Below are 19,971 nucleotides of genomic sequence, written 5' to 3' on the forward strand. Positions count from 1 at the left end.
GAAGGCGGCGGTGACGGTCCTGCCTGTCGGGGCCAGTTAGAGCAGACGGCGGGCGGGCGGCCGTCCGTCTGGAGGAGGAGTTGCTCAGCAGCCCGCCCCGCTGATGTCACTTCCATTCAGCCGCCTGTGCCCGGGCCGAACTGTGACATCGACGCCGGGGCTTTTGTTCCCTCTGCTCCGAGAAACGGCACAACACAAGGGGCGGTTGCATGGTCAGCGGTCCGTGCCGGCGGCAGCGTCCCGTCCCCCGCCCCGAGCGCTCGTCTCCCCTGCCGTCTCACACGCCCGCCCCCATCTGCTGTGAGAGCGACATGCTTGGATGTTTGAAACCGCTGCCGAGTGGAGCTTAAGCCAGAGCCGAAGGTAGGAAAGCGGCGGGGGGGAGGGGGAAGCCCTCCGGTGCGATCTGAGCGTCCGTCCCCCCCCTCAGCACGTCTGGACCCCGGTTTGAAAGTAAACGGACAGAACTTGTCGGAAGCCTCTGAGGTGTGGAGGGAAAGCTGGTGGCGAATGGAGCCGCCGGTGATGGGCTACCCGACCCCGATCCCGAATTTCCTCTCCTTCAGCCCTTCATGAAATATTTTGTAATTGTTTTTGTCGTGCTGCATTTCAAAATAACGCGGCCCACTGGACTCGAGCTTGATGCGCAACGCCATATGAGCGACGTGTCGGTTCACCAATGGGAGGAGGGACTACCCTGGTGTTTGCGGTCGCTGGACCAATGAGGGCGATGGGAGGGCGGGACGCTGATCGAGGCCGGTTTCATGGAGTCGTCGGAGAAGCCATTTATAAACCAAAGCTGTCTGACTGCGGGTTGTTTTGGAATCTCCCTTAACAAAATCTCACCGCAGAGCAGTTTGACTGACTTGCATGTAAATAACATGCAAACAAAATTGACCAGTGTGTATTTATTTAATGTGTTCGTCGCAATCTCCAAATCGTTTTTCTGTCTTGGTCCCTCAAAGGTTGGGACATGAACAGAAGTAATTCAAATCCACGTCTGTACATACAGGTCTTGATATTAAATACCCCGAACCTGTACAGCGACCTACATAATATGAGTAGACATATTCAAAAACTGGGCAACAAAAACATGTAACCACAGGTGCTGTCGTGCATCCAAGCTTCTGACGATTTGATTAATATAGGAGGCAGAACAACAGAAACCTCAATTACCTGTATTTAAATATCTTAAAATAATAAAAATGGACAGAAATATATTAATTTATAAAATAAGATACAGATTGATAGAAAACTGGAGGTTAATATATTTTAAAATGTTGAAGTCCCTGAGTTGTCCTTTTGAAAATAAAATGCTGTATTTGTAGTAAAGAAAATGCTGCAAAGGGAAAGCCTGATGCTGGGAATTTGAAAGTAGTAGACTGGGTAACAGCTGTAAAGATGTTTTGTTTGTCAATAATATAAATATAATTGATGGGAATGAAATGGACTGTTAAGGAAGAAAAGCCTCAAGGTCCTGAGAAGGCATCTGAGATCACAACAATGGTGCGCTGCACAGTTGGATTTGCAGAGTGGAAAGGCTGAAAAGACAGCAAGAAGAGTGAGGCTGCCCTTGTGTTTACAAAACAAGCTGATTGACTCTATGGAGTGGATGGAAAAATGGTTGTGTTTTCAATGGTTGAAAAATCCGGAAAAGTTAAGAAAATTTTAAAAAAGTTAGAAGCTATTTACTAGGGCAGGAATGCATTAACAAAAATAGGAGGAAGAAAAGGCCATTTCACTCTTCCACCCTGTTATTCGTTTGTGGCTGTCCTTTGACCTGAATTCCATTTTCCAACAGGATCCCCATGTACTCAATTCTCTTAATATCTATAAATCTATTGATCTTTGTTGTGAATGATGTCAATGGTTAAGCTTTCAGAGAATTCAGAAGATTCACCACTCCCTGCATAAAGTAATTTCTTATTTTAATTTTACCTTCTATTTTAAAAGCACAATTCCTGATTCTGAACTCCTTAGCATTCTCCCAGCATTAGATCCATCAAATTCTGATGAAATTTGTTAGTCTGAATGATTTCTATTCATTCTTCTAAATTCTATTGAATACAGTCCTAGTCTACTTGATCTATCTTGTCAGCAAATCTGGCACCCCTTGAACCAATATAGTAAATTTTGCCGCTCTATTATAAAGCTATCTTACAATATGTATAGATACCAAAATGGTACACAGTACTCCAAGATGGCATCTTTAGTCCTGTATTTAAATCCTTTCATAGTAAAAGTCAACATACTAACTGCCTGTTTGTGTACAAGCTTTCAGTGACTTGTGTATGTGAACACCCTTAGAACATTACCCTAACTGTCACAATTTAAAAATATTGTTTTTCTGTTTTGTGCATCAAAGCTAATAACTTCACATTTTCAATATGATATTGCATTTGCCATGTTCTTGAACACTCATTCAATTTATGGTTTCTATAAATCCTCGTTTAACCCCCCTGCTTATAGTTCCCCACAGTTGTGGCAGACTTGACAATATCACATTTGTGATCCCCTTGGTCTAATTGTGTTTATAGATAGTGAATAGCTTGGGTGCAAGAATCAAAGATTCTTAATCTTTGCACTCAGTCCAATCATCAATTTTGAATCCACGTTAGTACATACCATCTTCATGAGCTCTCTTGAGGAATTACCTTGATGAGTTTAGTTGGGGCAAATCTGGATTATACAATGGCCCAGGTTGAATAAGAAAGGTGATAGTAGCCGACAGTAAGAATACTTCAAGTACTTGAAAAATCACTGAGTTGGTTCATCCAAAGTCAGACATATGAATCAAAAGTAATGATAGATGTGGAGTTGATAAATGGTAGAGTGATATTCTACATGCTGTTAACCTGAGTGTAATTTGGCCCTGTGTCAAGAGAAGATGAAGCAATGAACACAAACTGGGTTCTAGAGATGACTGTTACAGTTGCTTCATGACAAGAAAATGTTAATGAGTTTTTTAAATTTATATTTATTTGAAATTTCATGATCCCAAAGTTTTTTAGGCTTCTTTAGGTATGTGAATAGCAAAAAAAAGTTAAGACCAAAATTGGGCCATTGAAGACAGAAACGGGTGAATTTATTATGGGGGAACAAGGAAATGGCAGATGAGTTGAACAGATACTTTGGATCTGTCTTCACTAGGGAAGACACAAACAATCTCCCAGATGTAATAGTGGCCAAAGGAACTAGGGTAAAGGATGAACTGAAGGAAATTTATTTTAGGCAAGAAACGGTGTTGGATAAACTGTTGAGTCTGAAGGCTGATAAGTCCCCGGGACCTGATGGTCTGCATCCCAGGGTACTTAAAGAGGTGGCTCTAGAAATCGTGGACGCATTAGTAATCATTTTCCAATGTTCTATAGATTCAGGAACAGTTCCTGCTGATTGGAGGGTGGCTAATGTTGTCCCACTTTTCAAGAAAGGAGGGAGAGAGAAAACAGGGAATTATAGACCGGTTAGCCTGACATCAGTGGTGGGAAAGATACTGGAGTCAATTATAAAAGAGGAAATTACGACACATTTGGATAGCAGTAGAAGGATCAGTCCAAGTCAGCATGGATTTATGAAGGGAAAATCATGCTTGACTAATCTTCTGGAGTTTTTTGAGGATGTAACTATGAAAATGGACAAGGGAGAGCCAGTGGATGTAGTGTATGTACCTGGACTTCCAGAAAACTTTTGATAAAGTCCCACATAGGAGATTAGTGGGCAAAATTAGGGCACATGGTATTGGGGACAGAGTACTGACATGGATTGAAAATTGGCTGGCTGACAGGAAACAAAGAGTAGTGATTAACGGGTCCCTTTCGGAATGGCTGGCTGTGACTAGTGGGGTACCGCAAGGTTTGGTGCTGGGACCGCTGCTGTTTACAATATACATTAATGATTTAGATGAAGGAATTAAAAGTAACATTAGCAAATTTGCTGATGACACAAAGCTGGGTGGCAGTGTGAAATGTCAGGAGGATGTTATGAGAATGCAGGGTGACTTAAGACAGGTTGGGTGAGTGGGCAAATGTATGGCAGATGCAGTTTAATGTGGATAAATGTGAGGTTATCCACTTTGGTGGCAAGAATAGGAAGGCAGACTACTATCTAAATGGAGTCAAGTTAGGAAAAGGGGAAGTACAACGAGATCTAGGTGTTCTTGTACATCAGTCAATGAAAGCAAGCATGCGGCTACAGCAGGCAGTGAAGAAAGCTAATGGCATGCTGGCTTTTATAACAAGGAATTGGGTATAGGAGTAAAGAGGTCCTTCTGCAGCTGTACAGGGCCCTGGTGAGACCCCACCTAGAGTATTGTGTGCAGTTTTGGTCTCCAAATTTGAGGAAGGACATTCTTGCTATTGAGGGAGTGCAGCGTAGGTTCACAAGGTTAATTCCCAGAATGGCGGGACTGTCATATGTTGAAAGATTGGAGCGACTGGGCTTGTATATACTGGAATTTAGAAGGATGAGAGGAGATCTGATTGAAACATATAAGATTATTAAGAGATTGGACACACTAGAGGCAGGAAGCATGTTCCCGCTGATGGGTGAGTCCAGAACTAGAGGCCACAGTTTAAGAATAAGGGGTAGGCCATTTAGAACAGAGATGCGGAAAAACTTTTTCACCCAGAGAGTGGTGGATATGTGGAATGCTCTGCCCCAGAAGGCAGTGGAGGCCAAGTCTCTGGATGCATTCAAAAGAGAGTTAGATAGAGCTCTTATAGATAGCGGGGTCAAGGGATATGGGGAGAGGGCAGGAACAGGGTACTGATTGTGTATGATCAGCCATGATCACAGTGAATGGTGGTGCTGGCTAGAAGGGCCGAATGGCCTACTCCTGCACCTACTGTCTATTGTCTATTATTTTAAATTTATCTCTGCAGATATGTGGTTTTGGAGAACTAGAAACAGATTTTCTTTCTGTTTACTTCTACAGTTGTGCTTCTGTATTTTTCTGTAGGTGTGGGGGAAAGCTCCTGACTGAGTTGGGATTGCAAAGTGAATTTCGCCAAGAGCTCTACATTCTGGAATTTAATAAATTAAATTGTTATTTTAGGCAAATTAGAGATCAATGAGAGGAAATCAGTCACGTTGAATGAGCTAAATGGACTATTATCTTTCCTGAATTTTAGTTGTAGTCTGTCCACAAACTCACCAGCAACAAGATAGTAGTAATTAATTTGTTTACATCAGTAAGAAGAGGGGTATCACAGAGGTGTGGTTCATGGGTGTGATGCTCGTGACAGTATGAATAAATAAATCCTAAGATGTGCTGGTGATATCCCAGTGACCCATCTAGGGTTGATCAGGACATGGCTTCTGTTCCAGCAGCATTGGCCCATGGGTCACACCTCTTGACCCAGAGCCATCTGGATGCTCGCTCAGCAGCCTCTGTGATAGTCCTGATGGCTCTTTTCTTTGCAGCCCTGGTAATGCCAAGGAGAGAGTTGGTTCTGCACAGCGAGCAACCAGCAAAAACCTCCACACCCCACCTCTATAGGCTCACATTGTGACCTCTGGCACTGCCCTATCAGCTCCTGATATTTGGCTTTCATATATTTATATCTCATGTATTTTGATTGAAGAGAAAATTATGAACTTCTAAAGGTTAAAGAATGTTTTGAAGCTATTAAGAACTGATGAGGTGGATTTAAAAAACTGTCTGCTGAACGGAGAATCCATGGAAAATGGGCATAATCTAGAATGTGGAACCTAATCTCTTGGAACTTGGAATTTCTTTTTTGCAAATGACAAGAATATCAAATGTTAAATTTAAAGTTTGAGGTTGATACCTCTTTTTGCTATGGGGAATAAAATTTAAAAAAGTTAGTTTCTGACCATCAATGGTTTCATTGAAAGGTATGACATGTTTGAAAAACAAGTTAACCTTTATCCCCAAAAACTCGGATGCTTTTCCAGAAACAAGTATTGAAACTTAATGAAAATGTCTGGGATTTATTACCGGCTAAAAGGATTTGCAGTCAACCACATCTGATAACTAGTGTGAGCAGTATTTCATCATCCAGATATTTTCTTTAGTATTCTCAAACAAAATTACTCCTAAATAAAGAGTTTAGACTTAAGTTCAGTTCATATTTGAGAATTGTGTAATTAATTCTTGGGCAGATCCCAAGAATTCACAGTACTGCACTACATATTTTAGTGCCACAGAACACAACAGGACAGAAACAGCCCCTTTGGCCCATCTGGTCCATGGCAAACTATTAACCTGACTGGTCCTAATGACCCTACACCTGGACCATAATCCTCCATACCCATCCCATTCATGTACCTATCAAAAATTCTTTTAAATATTGAAATCAAACTTGCATCCACCACTTCTGTTGGTAGCTTGTTCCATACTCTCACCACGTCTGACTGAAGAAGTTCCCCTCATGTTCCTGTTAAACATTTTACCTTTCACTTTTAACCCATGGCCTTGAGTTCTAGTCTCAACCAAACTCAGTGGAAAAAGCCTGCTTGAATTTACCCTATCTATACTCATAATTTTGTATACCTCTATCAGATATCACCTCATTCTCCTATGCTCCAGAGAATAAAGCCCTAACCTTTTCATCTTTTCCTTACAAAAATCAGGTTCCCAAGTATGGCGACAACCTTGTAAATTTTCTCTGCACTCTTTCAAACATTGACATCTCTCCTGTAGCTAGGTGACAAGAAGTGCAACTAATATTCCAAGTTAGGCCTCACCAACATCTTATACAACTTCAACATAACATCTCAACTCCTGAACTCAATACTTTTGATTTATGAAGGCCAATGTGCCAAAAGATGTATTTATGACCCTATCTACCTGAGATGCTACTTTCAAGGAATGATGGATCTGTACTCCCAGATCCCTCGGTTCTACCGCACTCCTCGATACCTTGCTGCTCACTGTGTAAGTCCTACATTGGTTTGTCCACCCAAAGTGCAACATCTCATATTTGTCTGCATTAAATTCTATCTGCCAGCTTTCATCCCATTTTTCAGCTGGCCCAGATCCCGCTTCAAGTATTGGTAGCCTTCCTTGCTGTCCACTATGTCCCCAGTCTTGGTGTCATCCACAAATTTGCTGATCCCATTTACTATATTGCCATCTAGATCATTGATACAGATAACAAACAATGGACTCAACATCAATCCCTGCAACACACTATTTGTTATAGGCCTCCAGTCAGAGAGCCAACTGTCTACGACCACTCTCTGGCTTCTCCTGCAAAGACAACATCTAATGCAATTTACTAACTCATCCTGAATGCCAAGCGATTGAACCTTCTTGTCCAACCTCCTATGCAGGACCTTCTCAAAGGCCTTTCTAAAGTCCACGTAGACAACATCCACTGCCTTGCCTTATCAACTTTCCATTATATTTATAACTTTATTGGATATCTTTTCAATAATAACTGCAAAAAGGTAAAACATTTCCTCAAATTATATAATTTATTTTGCAAAACTTTGTTTCCAGTTCACCATAGCTTGTCACAGCAGACAGCCAGCCACTGTAGTGTTGTTTGGTTGATGTTGAGCAGGTCAGTGTCAGCTAAATCAGGTGAGAGTGGGTAGTTGCGCAGATCATGTTCAATGTTCTACACCCTTTCGCCACACTCACAGGATTCGCTGGTCTTTAAACCCCACTTCACCATATTGTCTCCCGTCCTACAAATCCCGCTCTCGCTCTGTTGAGAGTGCACCACTTCCGTCTGTCAATCAGTGCTAATGGTTATTGAATTTGCATATGTTATCTAATGATAAAATTAAAGCTGCATGGGAACTGGAGTTTCGAAAGTCACTTTCAGATAATCAAGTGGGATAAAATTTTTCATTTGGTAAACACCTCTTCTATTTGTTCCCATCACTCCTTGATACAGTTCAAGGTAGTGCATCGGGCACATATGTCAAATGACAAATTAGCCCATATTTTTTCTAATATTAATCCTATTTGTGATAGATGTAATATTGAGGTGGCTACTTTAACACATATGTTCTGGTCGTGTTTCAAGTTAGATAATTTTTGGAAAGAAGTCTTTAAAACTTTATCAAAGGTTCTGAATTTGGATCTACAACCGAATTTACTTGCAGCAATTTTTGGGAACATTCCATCGGAAGCAGGAGATATTCCTGTTTCTGCTCAACGGATGATAGCTTTTACAACTTTATTGGCTAGGAGAGCCATTTTGCTTAAATGGAAGGATTCTAATCCACTTACTGTTATTCATTGGCTTACCTCCATTATGTCTTGTTTAAGCTTAGAGAAAATAAGAAGTCGGATGTTTGATACATCCACTAAATTTGAGGAAACTTGGCAACTTTGTATTCAGTATTTTCATATGCTCTGACTTATGGCCCTTCCATTTATCTTTTTGAAGTTTTGGATTTGATCAGAAAATTTTCCCTTTTTTTGTTTTTCGCTCTCAGTTTGAGCTGCCCAATTCTTTTTTTCTTTTGTTTTTTTTGTGTTTTGGGGTTTTTTCTGTACGTCAATTATACAAGTTTCTTTATCTTTTTTTTCTTTTTATGGATAAGAGGAGACTCAATTACATTTCTCTTTATTATATACTATTAGATTAATACTATGTTTGATTTTGATAACATTTATTTTTCCTTTTGTTTGATCTGTTATTGATATAGATATTTGTGATAACTCTCCTTGTTTTTTAATATTAAATATATATAGTGTATATATATATAAATAAAGTGTGTGAATGTATGTGTGTGTATATGTATACACACACACACACACACTTTATTTAACTAATAAAAAGATTGATAAAGAAAGAGTGCACCACTTCCGTCTGTCACGCAGTGCCCCGTCTGGCAACATTTCTGTGGGGTCTTGCACTGTATTGTTTGGTGGGGTTCTGGCTTCTGTTTGTTGCCAGAGGTCAATCCTGTATGTTTGGGGGGATGTTCCATGCGGTAGTTCATCCACTGTAGCTAAGCTTTTCCTCAATTTTAGGCGGTTGGAAACTGGCACATGATGATGTCGTGGGTGCCGTGGATCCGAGTTCTGTTTACCTTTTTCAATTTTTGTTGTAGTGTTTTCGGATCTCTGGGGGAGCAATGCCTGCAAGTCTGTAAATGACGTTAGTGGGTGTGGGGCGCAGTGTGCCCGTGATTATTCGGCAGGCTTCGTTAAGCAGTGGGTCGATTTTCTTCGTTTGAGCTGATCTGCCCACACAGGTGCACAGTGTTCTGCAGGTGCATAGCAGAGTGCTAGAGCAGTTGATCTAAGTGTGTGAGCTTTAGCTCCCCATTTTGTGCCTGCTAATTTTTTCAAGAGAGAATTGTGAGAGCCAACTTTCCCTCGGAGTTTTTGGATGTGGGTAGCAAATGAGCCTCTTATCCAGTGTCACGCCCAGGTAAGTTGGAGTTGGATGGTGTTTGAGCTCCTTTCCAAACCAGAAGATCTTGAGTTTCTGAGCTGCTTCTCAGTTCCTCAGGTGGAGTGCACACACTTGAGTTTTTGATGGATTTGGGTTCAGAGAGCTTCATTGCTTCGAAGACTGCTGTAAGTCGTACTTCAACTTCTTGTAAGGAGTTAGCTTGTGTCTGTATGGGTTGTCTGCATAGATAAACCTGCGTGTGTTAGGAAAGGTTGGTTGGTCGTTTGTGTAAGCATTAAATAGTAGAGGTGCCAGGACTGATCCTTGTGGTAGTCCGTTCTTTTGTGGATGCCACCTACTCTTAATTCTATTCATTTCTACATAAAATCTGCAATTTTCTAGGAGGCTTCTTATTACTTTGACTGTGGTTTCGATCTTTAACATTTTAGATAATTTCAGTAGAAGGCCCCTGTGATTCACAGTGTCATATGCTGCTGTTAAGTCAATGAATAATGCCCCTGTAATTTGTCGCATTTCAAAGCCATCCTCAATATACTGGGTTCAGTTCAGGACTTGACCACAGTAAGAGCAGCCTGGCCTGAACCCAGCTTAGTCTGGTGTTAGAAGATCTTCGACTAAGGGGGACATTCTTTTAGTATGAGTCTCTCGTAGAGTTTATAGAGGGTGCAGAGCAAGGAAATTGGTTTGTAATTTTTAGGAATGTTAGGGTCTTCATTGGGTTTTAGGAGAGCAACAACTTTGGCTCTTCTACACTTTTTAAGTATTTTTAATGATCTTAGGCAACGGTTTAAAAAGGGACAGAAGCCAGTGGAGTGCTTTAGGTCCAAAATGTTTAAGGAATTCATTAAGAATCCCATCTATGCCAGCAGCTTTGTTGGATTTTAGCTGTGATACTTCATCCTTTAATTCTTCTAGGGTGAGAGGTGGGAAGTTGTTATTCCCATTTGAGAGAGCTGACTCCATCTCCTGATGTTACTTTTCCTTTTGCTTCCATTCCTTGTTATTTGGTCGACCATTTAGTATTAGTTGGTGGGCAACCTGATTGGGTGTTGCGGCAGCAATTCTCTGTGGTGGTCTATTGTCTGAGTTGAGTTTCCGAACAGTTGCCCGTGCCTTCTTACTGTTCTTGGTTATGTCTGTGTTTTCTGTCAGTTCCTGCCAATGCTGTTGTCTCTCTTGGCTCAGATGGGACAGAACTGACTCTCCCATTTCAATTGTGTCTTGACCAAATGGGTCTTGGTCGTATAAGTTGACATACTCATCATAACTTTGTTTGATATCACTAGTCAATCCCTGAATATATTTGGTTCTGCAGCCTCTAGGTATGTTCTGCTGCACTACTTTCCAGATTAGTCGGACAAATTCATCATAATGATCATCTTCTGGTGGTATCGGATCGATAAGTTGATCAAGGGTTTCTGTGAAAGATGACCAATTTACTTTTCTCTGGTTAAATCTTAGTAGGTACTTTGGTACAGGTCTCAGAACTGGAAGGGATTCTACCTGGACTGGATAGTGTTGGGACTTGGGTATATGTTGGAGGACTATTCGTGTGAAGAGGTTGGAGCTTGCTGAGGTAACAAAGGCAAGGTCTGGGTTGTATCCTTTTCTCCATCTGGCACTTGGGAAGGTAGGGGCGTCCTTTGACTCGTATAGTAGCTCAAGGCAGTTGTTTAGAGCCCATGATACAACTTCTCCATTTACATCGTCATCTTATCTCTAGTTGGTGCTATGGCTATTAAAGTCACCAATAATGAGGTACATTTTGTCCTGGAGATCTAGGTTACGTGGCCACATGAATGGTTCATTAGGGGTTTTGTAGACTGAGATGATACTTATGTATTTTGTTTTAACTTTCAGAAGTTCCATTGAGCCAGCTTGGATGTTTGCTGTGCTCATTACTATAGATTTATCTTTAACAAAGATTGCACTTCCATAAGTCTGGCTAGAGGTGTCAATAGTCAAGTGGATTCCTGGCACATAGGGTTGGTTGTTCAGCCTATGAGTTTCTTTTATGCACAAGATGTCGAATTTTAAGTTTGCCAGGGTCTCTGCTTTACTGTGGCTGACGATTTTCATGATTTCCAGTGGGCCGAGGGTTTATCCTTTTACCACCCACTGGATCACTTGGTTTGGCGCATAATGTCAGGATTGGTCTCCTTTCAGATTAACAGGGTTGTGGCTTGTTTCCAGTGATGCAGTTGTATTGTCTCATCTGTTACAGCTGATAGAAATGCATCACATCAGATAGAAGTTTAGCACAAAATTAGTAGTCAACCTAGTTTTTAAGAAGCTTTGGGAAAATATTTGACCAAAGCAACACACACAAAATGATGGAGGAACTCAGCAGGTCATGCAACATCTATGGAAATGAGTAAACAAGTCAATATTTCGTAGCGAGATCCTTCTTCAGGACTGAGAAGGAAGGGGGAAGACACAAGAATAAAAAGATGGGGGGAGGGAAAGGAGGCAAGCTGGAAAGTGATGGGTAAAGCCAGGGGCTGGAAAAGAAGGAATCTGATGGAGAAGAGTGGATCATAGGAGATAGGGAAGGAGGAGGGGACCCAGGGGAGGTGAGGCCAGAGTGGGAAGTGGAAGAAGAGGAATTTTTTTTTCCGGAAGGAGAAATCAATATTAATGCCATCAGGTTGGAGGCTACCCAGATGAAATATAAGATGTTGCTCCTCCACCCTGAGCATGGCCTCATCTTGGCACAACATTTGACCTGTTGGGTACTTCCAATAAGTATTTTCAAAGTTTCCAAAATAGTTTTAATAATGGACCATCATTCCCAAAAGCATCATATAGAAGTGTTAATGCCTATAAAAGCAGGTAATGTTAATCTGAAGGCAAAAGATTAATCTGGATGCTGGAATTCTGTAATGTGAAAAGAATATACTGGAAATGCATGATGTGAGAGTTCCCAGTATTTCTTACATTAAGATAAATGAAGTTCTATTAGCTGGACATTAACAATATATGGTAATTGTAATTTCAGTTCTAGAAATAAGTCACAGGCAAGAATATATTCTGTAATTCTCAAAATTTGGGTCAATTATGGTAGAAGAAAGCAGCGTCGTATGATCCTTAAAAAAAGAATAAAATCTTGAGAAACTTGCTCTGGATTTATGCTAATAAGCAAAGTTTTCTGAATGTATTCTAATCTTAATAATCTTAGTAAACAGCAGTTCACTGTGCAATCTAAAACACAATATGGTATGTTTCCTTTAGGAATTAAAGGTCTTCAATCAAAATCAGGAATATGCGAGAAAAGAGAAATGATTCTGTAGATTTCGTCAAGGATTTTCAAGAGTATCTCACTCAACAAACACAGCATGTAAACATGATTTCTGGTTCAGTTTGCAATGAAAAGGAACCGGAACTACTTCAGCCTGGTAAGAAAATGGCTAGTTTACTAATATATAAATGTTATTAGTGTTCAAGAGGCTTTAAGCATTATAATGCTATTCCTACCATTTATCTTCAATATAACATTATTGAAAATATCACTCTGAAACATCTCAATTATGCACTATTGGTTATTTGACATAATTATCATCTCAGTAGTGTTTCTTTTTCATGTAATGTACTCAAGAGTCCTTAAATCTTTCAGGGGAATGAATCCGCTAAAAGTCCATGATGAGGACTATATGACTTTCAGACCCCATGATGTGATCAAACTATTGTTACCTTTTGAAATGGCCTAGTGAAATCATGTAGTTAGGGGATGTTTTGGATGTGTACTAAATACCAGTCTGAAAAGTGACTCCTAAACCCTACAAATGAGTAAATTTAAAAAAAATCCAAAGCTGTCCAAAATGGTGTAAAGTTCCCTCTTGTTATGTGGTGTGTCTCTTTATCCATCTGATCTCAAAAGCTTTTGGTAGTCAACCCCACCATTCTCTCTCTCTCCCCCCCCCCCCTCCCTCTCTCTCTCTCTAGCTTGTTTCCAGTTTTGTCTGTCCAAATATAATTATTTGTATAGTTTTAATTCCCTCTTTGAACCATTACCTCACATCTTTGAAGAATCTTTTCTTGGCTACTTTGTAGTGCTTGTTAGGAACATAGTCAGAGGCAAAGCTTACATACTCTGCCTTTAAGGTCAGAGTTTTGGCAGACTCCATTAGGGATTGTAAGAATAATAGACCGGGTATGACAGTGGGCTGAGGGGCCTGTTTCTATGCTGTACAACTCTATGACCATTAGCAGTTATCACAAAGCTCTTTGTAAGCCTTGTTGTGCTATACAGCTCCTGTGTTTCCTACAACAGCTTTATTGGCTATTAAGAATGTGGGATGTTTCAAGAAATGAAAATCCAAGTTTGTACTTTTCTCTATTTTTTACGTATTACCTTATCCTGACGATGTCTTTCTTTAAAACTCCCCATACAGTCTAACATTTATTCATGCTTTTATATTACCCTATGATGTTCAAAGTCAATTTATTATCCAAATACTGCACGTATATGTACCATGTACAACCCTGAGATTCATTTTCTTGCTGGCATACTCAATAAGTCTATAGAGAATCAATGGAAGACTGCATCAACTTGGGCATTCAACCAGTGTGCAAAAGATGACAAACTGTGCAAATACAAAAGATACAATAACAATAAGTAGGCAATAAATATCAAGAACATGAGATGAAGAGTTCTTGATGAGTCTGTTGGTGGTGGGAACATTTCAATGATGGGGCAAGTGAGGTTGAGTGAAGTTGCCCCTTTGGTTCAAGAGCCTGATGGTTGAGGGGTAGTAATGGTTCCTGAACCTGGTGGTGAGAATCCTGTGGCTCCTGTACCTTCTTCCTGATGGCAACAGTGAGAAGAGGGCATGGCCTGGGTGGTGGCGGACCCTGATGATGGATGCTGCTTTCCTGAGAGTGTTTCATGTAAATGTGCTCAATAGTGGGGAAGACTTTACCTGTGATTGACTGGGTCATATCTAGTACTTTTTGTAGGATATTTCGTTCAAAGACATTGGTGTTTCCGTTACCAAGCTATGATGCAACCAGCCAATACACTTTCCACTACACATCTATAGAAGTTTGTCAGAGCTTTAAATGTCACACCAAATCTCTAAGGAAGTAGAGGTGCTGCTAATGCTTCCTTTGTAATTACACTTGCATGTTGGGCCCAGCACAGGATGTCCAAAATCATAATACAGAGGAATTTAAAGTTGCTGACCCTCTCCACCTAGATTAAGAGAGTTACTGGAGTTACGTTGTCTGTTTTGTATTTCTGCTCACCATTTTGTAGTAAGTGAGTTTCAGATTGATTTGTCATGTGCATTATATATCTAAGATTTTGCCAAATTAAAAATGAACTTTCTGCAATTAATTTCAGCTTGTCTCATTTGTATATATTTTGAATGCATGTATCTCACATGTATATACTATCTATCAGAGATTCATGTTTATTGGGTGAGAACTCATTAGGGAATGCCAACAATTTCACACTAAGCTGCTCACATTTACCTTGCTTATCTCTGGGAAGAAGCTCAGGATGTCCACATGAATGCTGAAGTCCCAGACTTGCTATCTAAGTGCTGCTGGTGATGCCAAACTGCATATGTACATTGAACTTCGCACAAAAGCCATTATAGTGTTATGAACTCGCTGCAGTTCTTTAGTTGTTAGCATTGGGTAATCTGCCACAAAACCTGCACCAGTTTAGACTTGACATTGAAACGTAATTACTTTTAAGTGATTCAGATTTTACTTACATTTTTGAAATTTTTTTTGGACATTTCTAACATTTAAAAGATTTTAGTCATTAACCACTATTAAAGATTGGGGCATGATTTTGCCAAGCAGCATTCAGCTATTTCAAGGATGAGACCTTGATCCAACACACTTGCACAGAACCTTGGCATTTTGGCGTGAATTGCACTGAAATGCACGCCCAGTTGACTTTGGTGGATCAGCAAAAAAAACAAGGCTATAAAGTTTGCAAATGTTGGAAGGTCAAGTTATAGTCTAGCAATACAGTGATTAGTTATAACTTTCATACATCCAAAACAAGATGGTCTTTAGTTTTTACAACTTTCTCCATTTAAGTTTAGTACACTAGGCTGCTATTTTCTTCCCAACATTGCCATAACCGCCCCTCGTGCGCGTGCCCACAGCAAGAAACTTGAACATAAATGCTTCCATAGCGCAAATGAACAGAATGCAACAATTAGTTTCTTAAAGTTTGTATTTTTATATAACAACTTTATAAATTATTTGTATTTTCATTAACAGCTGGAACAGAAAACCATCAAAATGGAATCCATCATGCTTCTGTTGAAGTTTCCCTCGATGATGGCTCTGGGATGATGGGAGAAGGGCCGGAAAGAACGGCTGATGGAAAATTGAAGTGTCAGTATTGTAGCTATGCAAGCAAAGGGATAGCACGACTTATGGAGCACACCAGAATGCACACGGGTAATAGACCGCATAGTAAATTTGTTGATGCATTTTAAATGACAACAGCCGTTGTGTTGTAATGTCAGAGCCGATCAGACAAACTCTTGTGAGATGGCTAATAAACTGTTAGAAGAAAAATATAACTGCAGTTGCAAAGAAGCCAAAATGAAAAGTGTTGGAAATACTCAAGTCAGGTTGCATCTGTGCAGGAATAGCTGATGTTTGAGGTCTTTGATCCTTCATGGCATGTGGATTAGCTGAAATATTGAGGGTTGTTTAATGGTATGAAAAAGGCTCGCTGTAAATGAATCACCTTCAATTTGGTACCACAAGAATTAGTGCTTGGTCTATGGATGACTTGTTACCTACCTGAATGCTGGAGGAGGATTATGCATCCAGATTTGCTGCTGATACAAGGCGAGAATGGCACAAATTATGGGAGGGATACTATATATGAAACAACTGTAGACAGGAATGCGGCTGTTTCAGCAGCACGTGAAAATATCAAGTTATTTCAGGTGGTGAATTTAAATAGCAAATTTGCAAATTGGTGATATTTGGAGGAATCAAAGTATCTTTGTCCTTGTACCAAAGCCAGTATACAGATAAGAGTTTGTGAATGGCATGTTATTCTTTACTACACAGGGAAAGCAACAAAAGAGGTCTTCCATTATTATATTGGGTTCATCACTCATTTCCTAATCTTGAAAATGTTTTTGCCATGTAACACAAGTTCACAAGTTCAGTTAGACTACTTCCTGAAGTGATGGAGCAAACTGGCTGTGCTTTTTCTGGAAATCTAAAAGCAGTGCAATTTTAATGGAACAATTAAGTCTTAATTGAGAGCAACATCTGGAGGTTTTGATGAATGCTTGCATTAATGCTGGAATTTAGCATGTTTCACCATTCAAGTTCTTGTGTGGGCCTAAGCTTGTGGCAGTATCTCCTGACCTGCTGCCAGCTGCTCCTGCCTCCTACTGATGAATTCCTTGGTGTAGTGTGACCTTCCACAAGCCTGATGGATGTGCCAGTGTTTAAAGGGTCCAAGTTTTTCAATACTTGAACATCAAAAATATTCAATAGCATGTAATCAGTCTGTTTTGGCAACTATGAGCAAGGGTGAAGCTGTCAGTGTTTTGAGATTGTGTGAGATTACCTTCCCTGAGACAACTCAGCGCTGTGCTTTGCTATGTCAACATGCTGGAAGTACACCAACACTCCCAGAAGAACTTCACCCTTGGGTAAAGATGAAAGAAACAGTATGGCTTGGGTAAGCAACTGGCAATCTCCTGTCAATAAAAAAAATCTGACACAGTGGGGGGGTTTTTTAAACCAGATAATCTAGAACTAGGTGTCATCATCTTTGAGTGCAGTAAAGAATGAGACAAGTCACTTCTACTGTTGAAGGGCAGTGAATCTTTGGAACTCTCTCAGAATAGTGGCCGTTTGTTGAATATAATATTGGATCTCTGTTTATTTTCTAATCCTTAAGGTTGTTTCAGGAGTGATAAGCAGTCTTAATTCCAAGATTTCAAGTTATTTTAGAGTAAAACAAACATAAAACTAATCAAAGAGCTGAGAAAAGATGCTAAGAGAAGAATTAATGCTAAAACAAAAGAATAAAGATGGTGCTCCTAAAAAGATAAGTCTATAGATAAGATGAGGAAATTCCTTAGAGTTCAACAAGTTAATAGGATGCCTAATTAAAACGATTACATCATGTGCTAATACTTAGCCAATGAAAAATGAGAAAGGTGATAAACCGTTAGTTTAGCTGCCATACCACTTTCTGCCAGTGAGTGTGAAAAATACATGAGTTTGCTTAAAAAGTACAAATCTTATAAAAAGTATTATTTTAAAGAAAGTGGTTACCAACAACAATAATTTAAGATTATTTTTGAATTCCAATAAGGTGTAGTAGGAATGCGCCGAAACCAAACAGTTGGGCTTATTACAGAGGAGCAGGCTTAAATGTTCAAATGACTGAATCAGACTCTTAATTTATATTGTTCTTTTGTTCCTCCAATACAGGTGAGAAGCCCCACAGATGTCATTTATGTCCATTTGCTTCGGCTTATGAGCGTCACCTTGAAGCACACATGCGCTCACATAGAGGTGAAAAACCATACAAATGTGAGCTTTGCTCATTCCGTTGCAGTGATCAAAGTAACTTGTCTCACCATCGTAGACGCAGACATAAACTTCTCCCGCTAAAAGGACGCAGGACATCATTAACCAATAAAAGAATGATGGGAATCTTGCAGAAAAAGTCTGGCTACACCCTGAGTTATGGAAGAAGACCGATGATTAATTTCAGCCCGCCACCAATGCTGGTGCAGAAGACAGATTACCTTGATGAGTTTTCTCATAATATATCAGCTGAATCTTATGAAGGTCTGGGAAAGGCACAGACTAGTGGAATCTCAAGGGACGTACAGGACATGGTTGATAATCCATTAAACCAGCTATCGGCCTTAGCTGGCCAGCTCTCCAGCCTTGCTCATGATGACCAAGCTCCAGTATCTTCAGATGTGGCATCCTGCAGGGATGAAAAACCGTATGTGGTACAACATTCTATAGCACCAACAGTTACCACTGTGGTTTCTAGTGTGGCACAAAGCTCATCCAATGCTAGTCCTGATCGACATCCGGTGCATAATCAGAGAAACTTAAGTCCTGTAGCAGGTCCAAGTAGTGAGCGCAGTGCTCACATGAGCTCGCCCTGCATGACGAACAGCCAACGTAGCACTCCTACTCCTCCAATTCAAGTGCAGGATCCCCAGCTCTTACATCATTGCCCACACTGTGACATGTATTTTGCAGACAATATCCTTTACACCATTCACATGGGATGCCATGGTTATGAGAACCCATTTCAATGTAACATATGTGGATGCAAATGTAAAAACCAATATGACTTTGCTTGTCATTTTGCCAGAGGTCAGCATAAGCAAATTTAATGTTATTTGTATTAATAAAGCATTTAAATTGATCAGATTTTTTTTGAAAGAAAGAAGCTTTATCCTGTATAGAACTATTACTCAAATTAGTTTATATTTTAAAATCTGAAAATACATACTAGTGAAATTTTCTTGTGTTTTCCAAGCCACCAGTGTTTTAATTCCATTGCTTGGTCCATTCTTTCTGCCCTGAGTCAATTTTAAAACTTGAAACTGGAAGCTATCATGTGCAGTGGGAAAAATAATATTTGCAAATAGATAAAAAGATAAGAGACCTTGAAAAGAATTTGCATTTTCTCCAACCAATTTTTCCCTAAAGTTACTGGCATATGGTGTGGAATGAGTTGAAGGTGCTCATTTAAAACAAGATAGCAATAACAGGGTGGAGGGAACATTCTAATCAATATAGGTCTAGTCCACATTTATGCTGTTCGGAGTATGATTCTGAAGTAACATGCACTGAATCTCTCTGACAAATGTGCACTATCCAGCTTGTAGTTGCCAAATTGCAGTGTTTCTAATGCTGTCCTGCCTAAATTTAAGGTGTAAAGAATTTAGAACTGTTTCATGGGTGTCACTAAAGATGATTACAGTAAATTCATAACATTGAAGTCCTATTTTGGAATCAGTTTTATAGACTTATAAAACATGGAAAAATTCAAACCTTGGATACTATAGTCTTTGTGTAATTAAATATTCCTCATTAGGATCTAGTGCTTTCCCAGCATATATAATGAATAAACTCTTCTTGGGCTTCCAGCCGGGTACAGGTATTGATTCTAACCGATGTTTCAAAGACAAACTCTGCCATCTTCATCAGGGATGATGTCTGGGTGTGTCTAGTCCAGTAGTATTTATACCCCCATAGTGCGTCCTTTCTGATTGGTTAGTCCTCATCCAATTAGGTTTCTGCTCTCCCCCCTTGTTTACAATCGAATTCTAGTTCTTACTAGAATTGAATTGACTTTATTTCCTTCATCATTCACATACATGAGGAGTAATAATCTTTGTTACGTCTCTGCCTGAATGTGCAATTTATAGTAATTTGTAATAAATAGTATATACAACAGAACAGTTAATATAGCTTGGAAAATACAATTGTCAGCATGAATTAATCAGTCTGATGGCCTTGTGGAAGAAGCTATCCCAGAGCCTGTTGGCCCTGGCTGTAATGCTGTGGTACCATTTCCCGGATGGTAGCAGCTGGAACAAATTGTGGTTGGGGTGACTCGGGTCCCTGATGATCCTTCGGGTCCTTTTTA

General features: G+C 39.9%; 1 protein-coding gene across 1 annotated transcript; it reads left to right on the forward strand.

The window, feature by feature from the left end:
* The first annotated feature begins 139 nt into the window (after nt 1–139).
* On the forward strand, nt 140–18,746 carry LOC140715447 (zinc finger protein Pegasus-like). Its single transcript, XM_073027643.1, has 4 exons — nt 140–363; nt 12,576–12,739; nt 15,585–15,767; nt 17,781–18,746. Exons 2-4 carry the CDS (start codon nt 12,607–12,609, stop codon nt 18,707–18,709), a joined length of 1,245 nt encoding a protein of 414 aa, XP_072883744.1. The 5' UTR covers nt 140–363; nt 12,576–12,606; the 3' UTR covers nt 18,710–18,746.
* Nucleotides 18,747–19,971: the final 1,225 nt, after the last annotated feature.

This window comes from Hemitrygon akajei, chromosome 23, assembly GCF_048418815.1.
Source record: "Hemitrygon akajei chromosome 23, sHemAka1.3, whole genome shotgun sequence".
NCBI lineage: Eukaryota > Metazoa > Chordata > Chondrichthyes > Myliobatiformes > Dasyatidae > Hemitrygon > Hemitrygon akajei.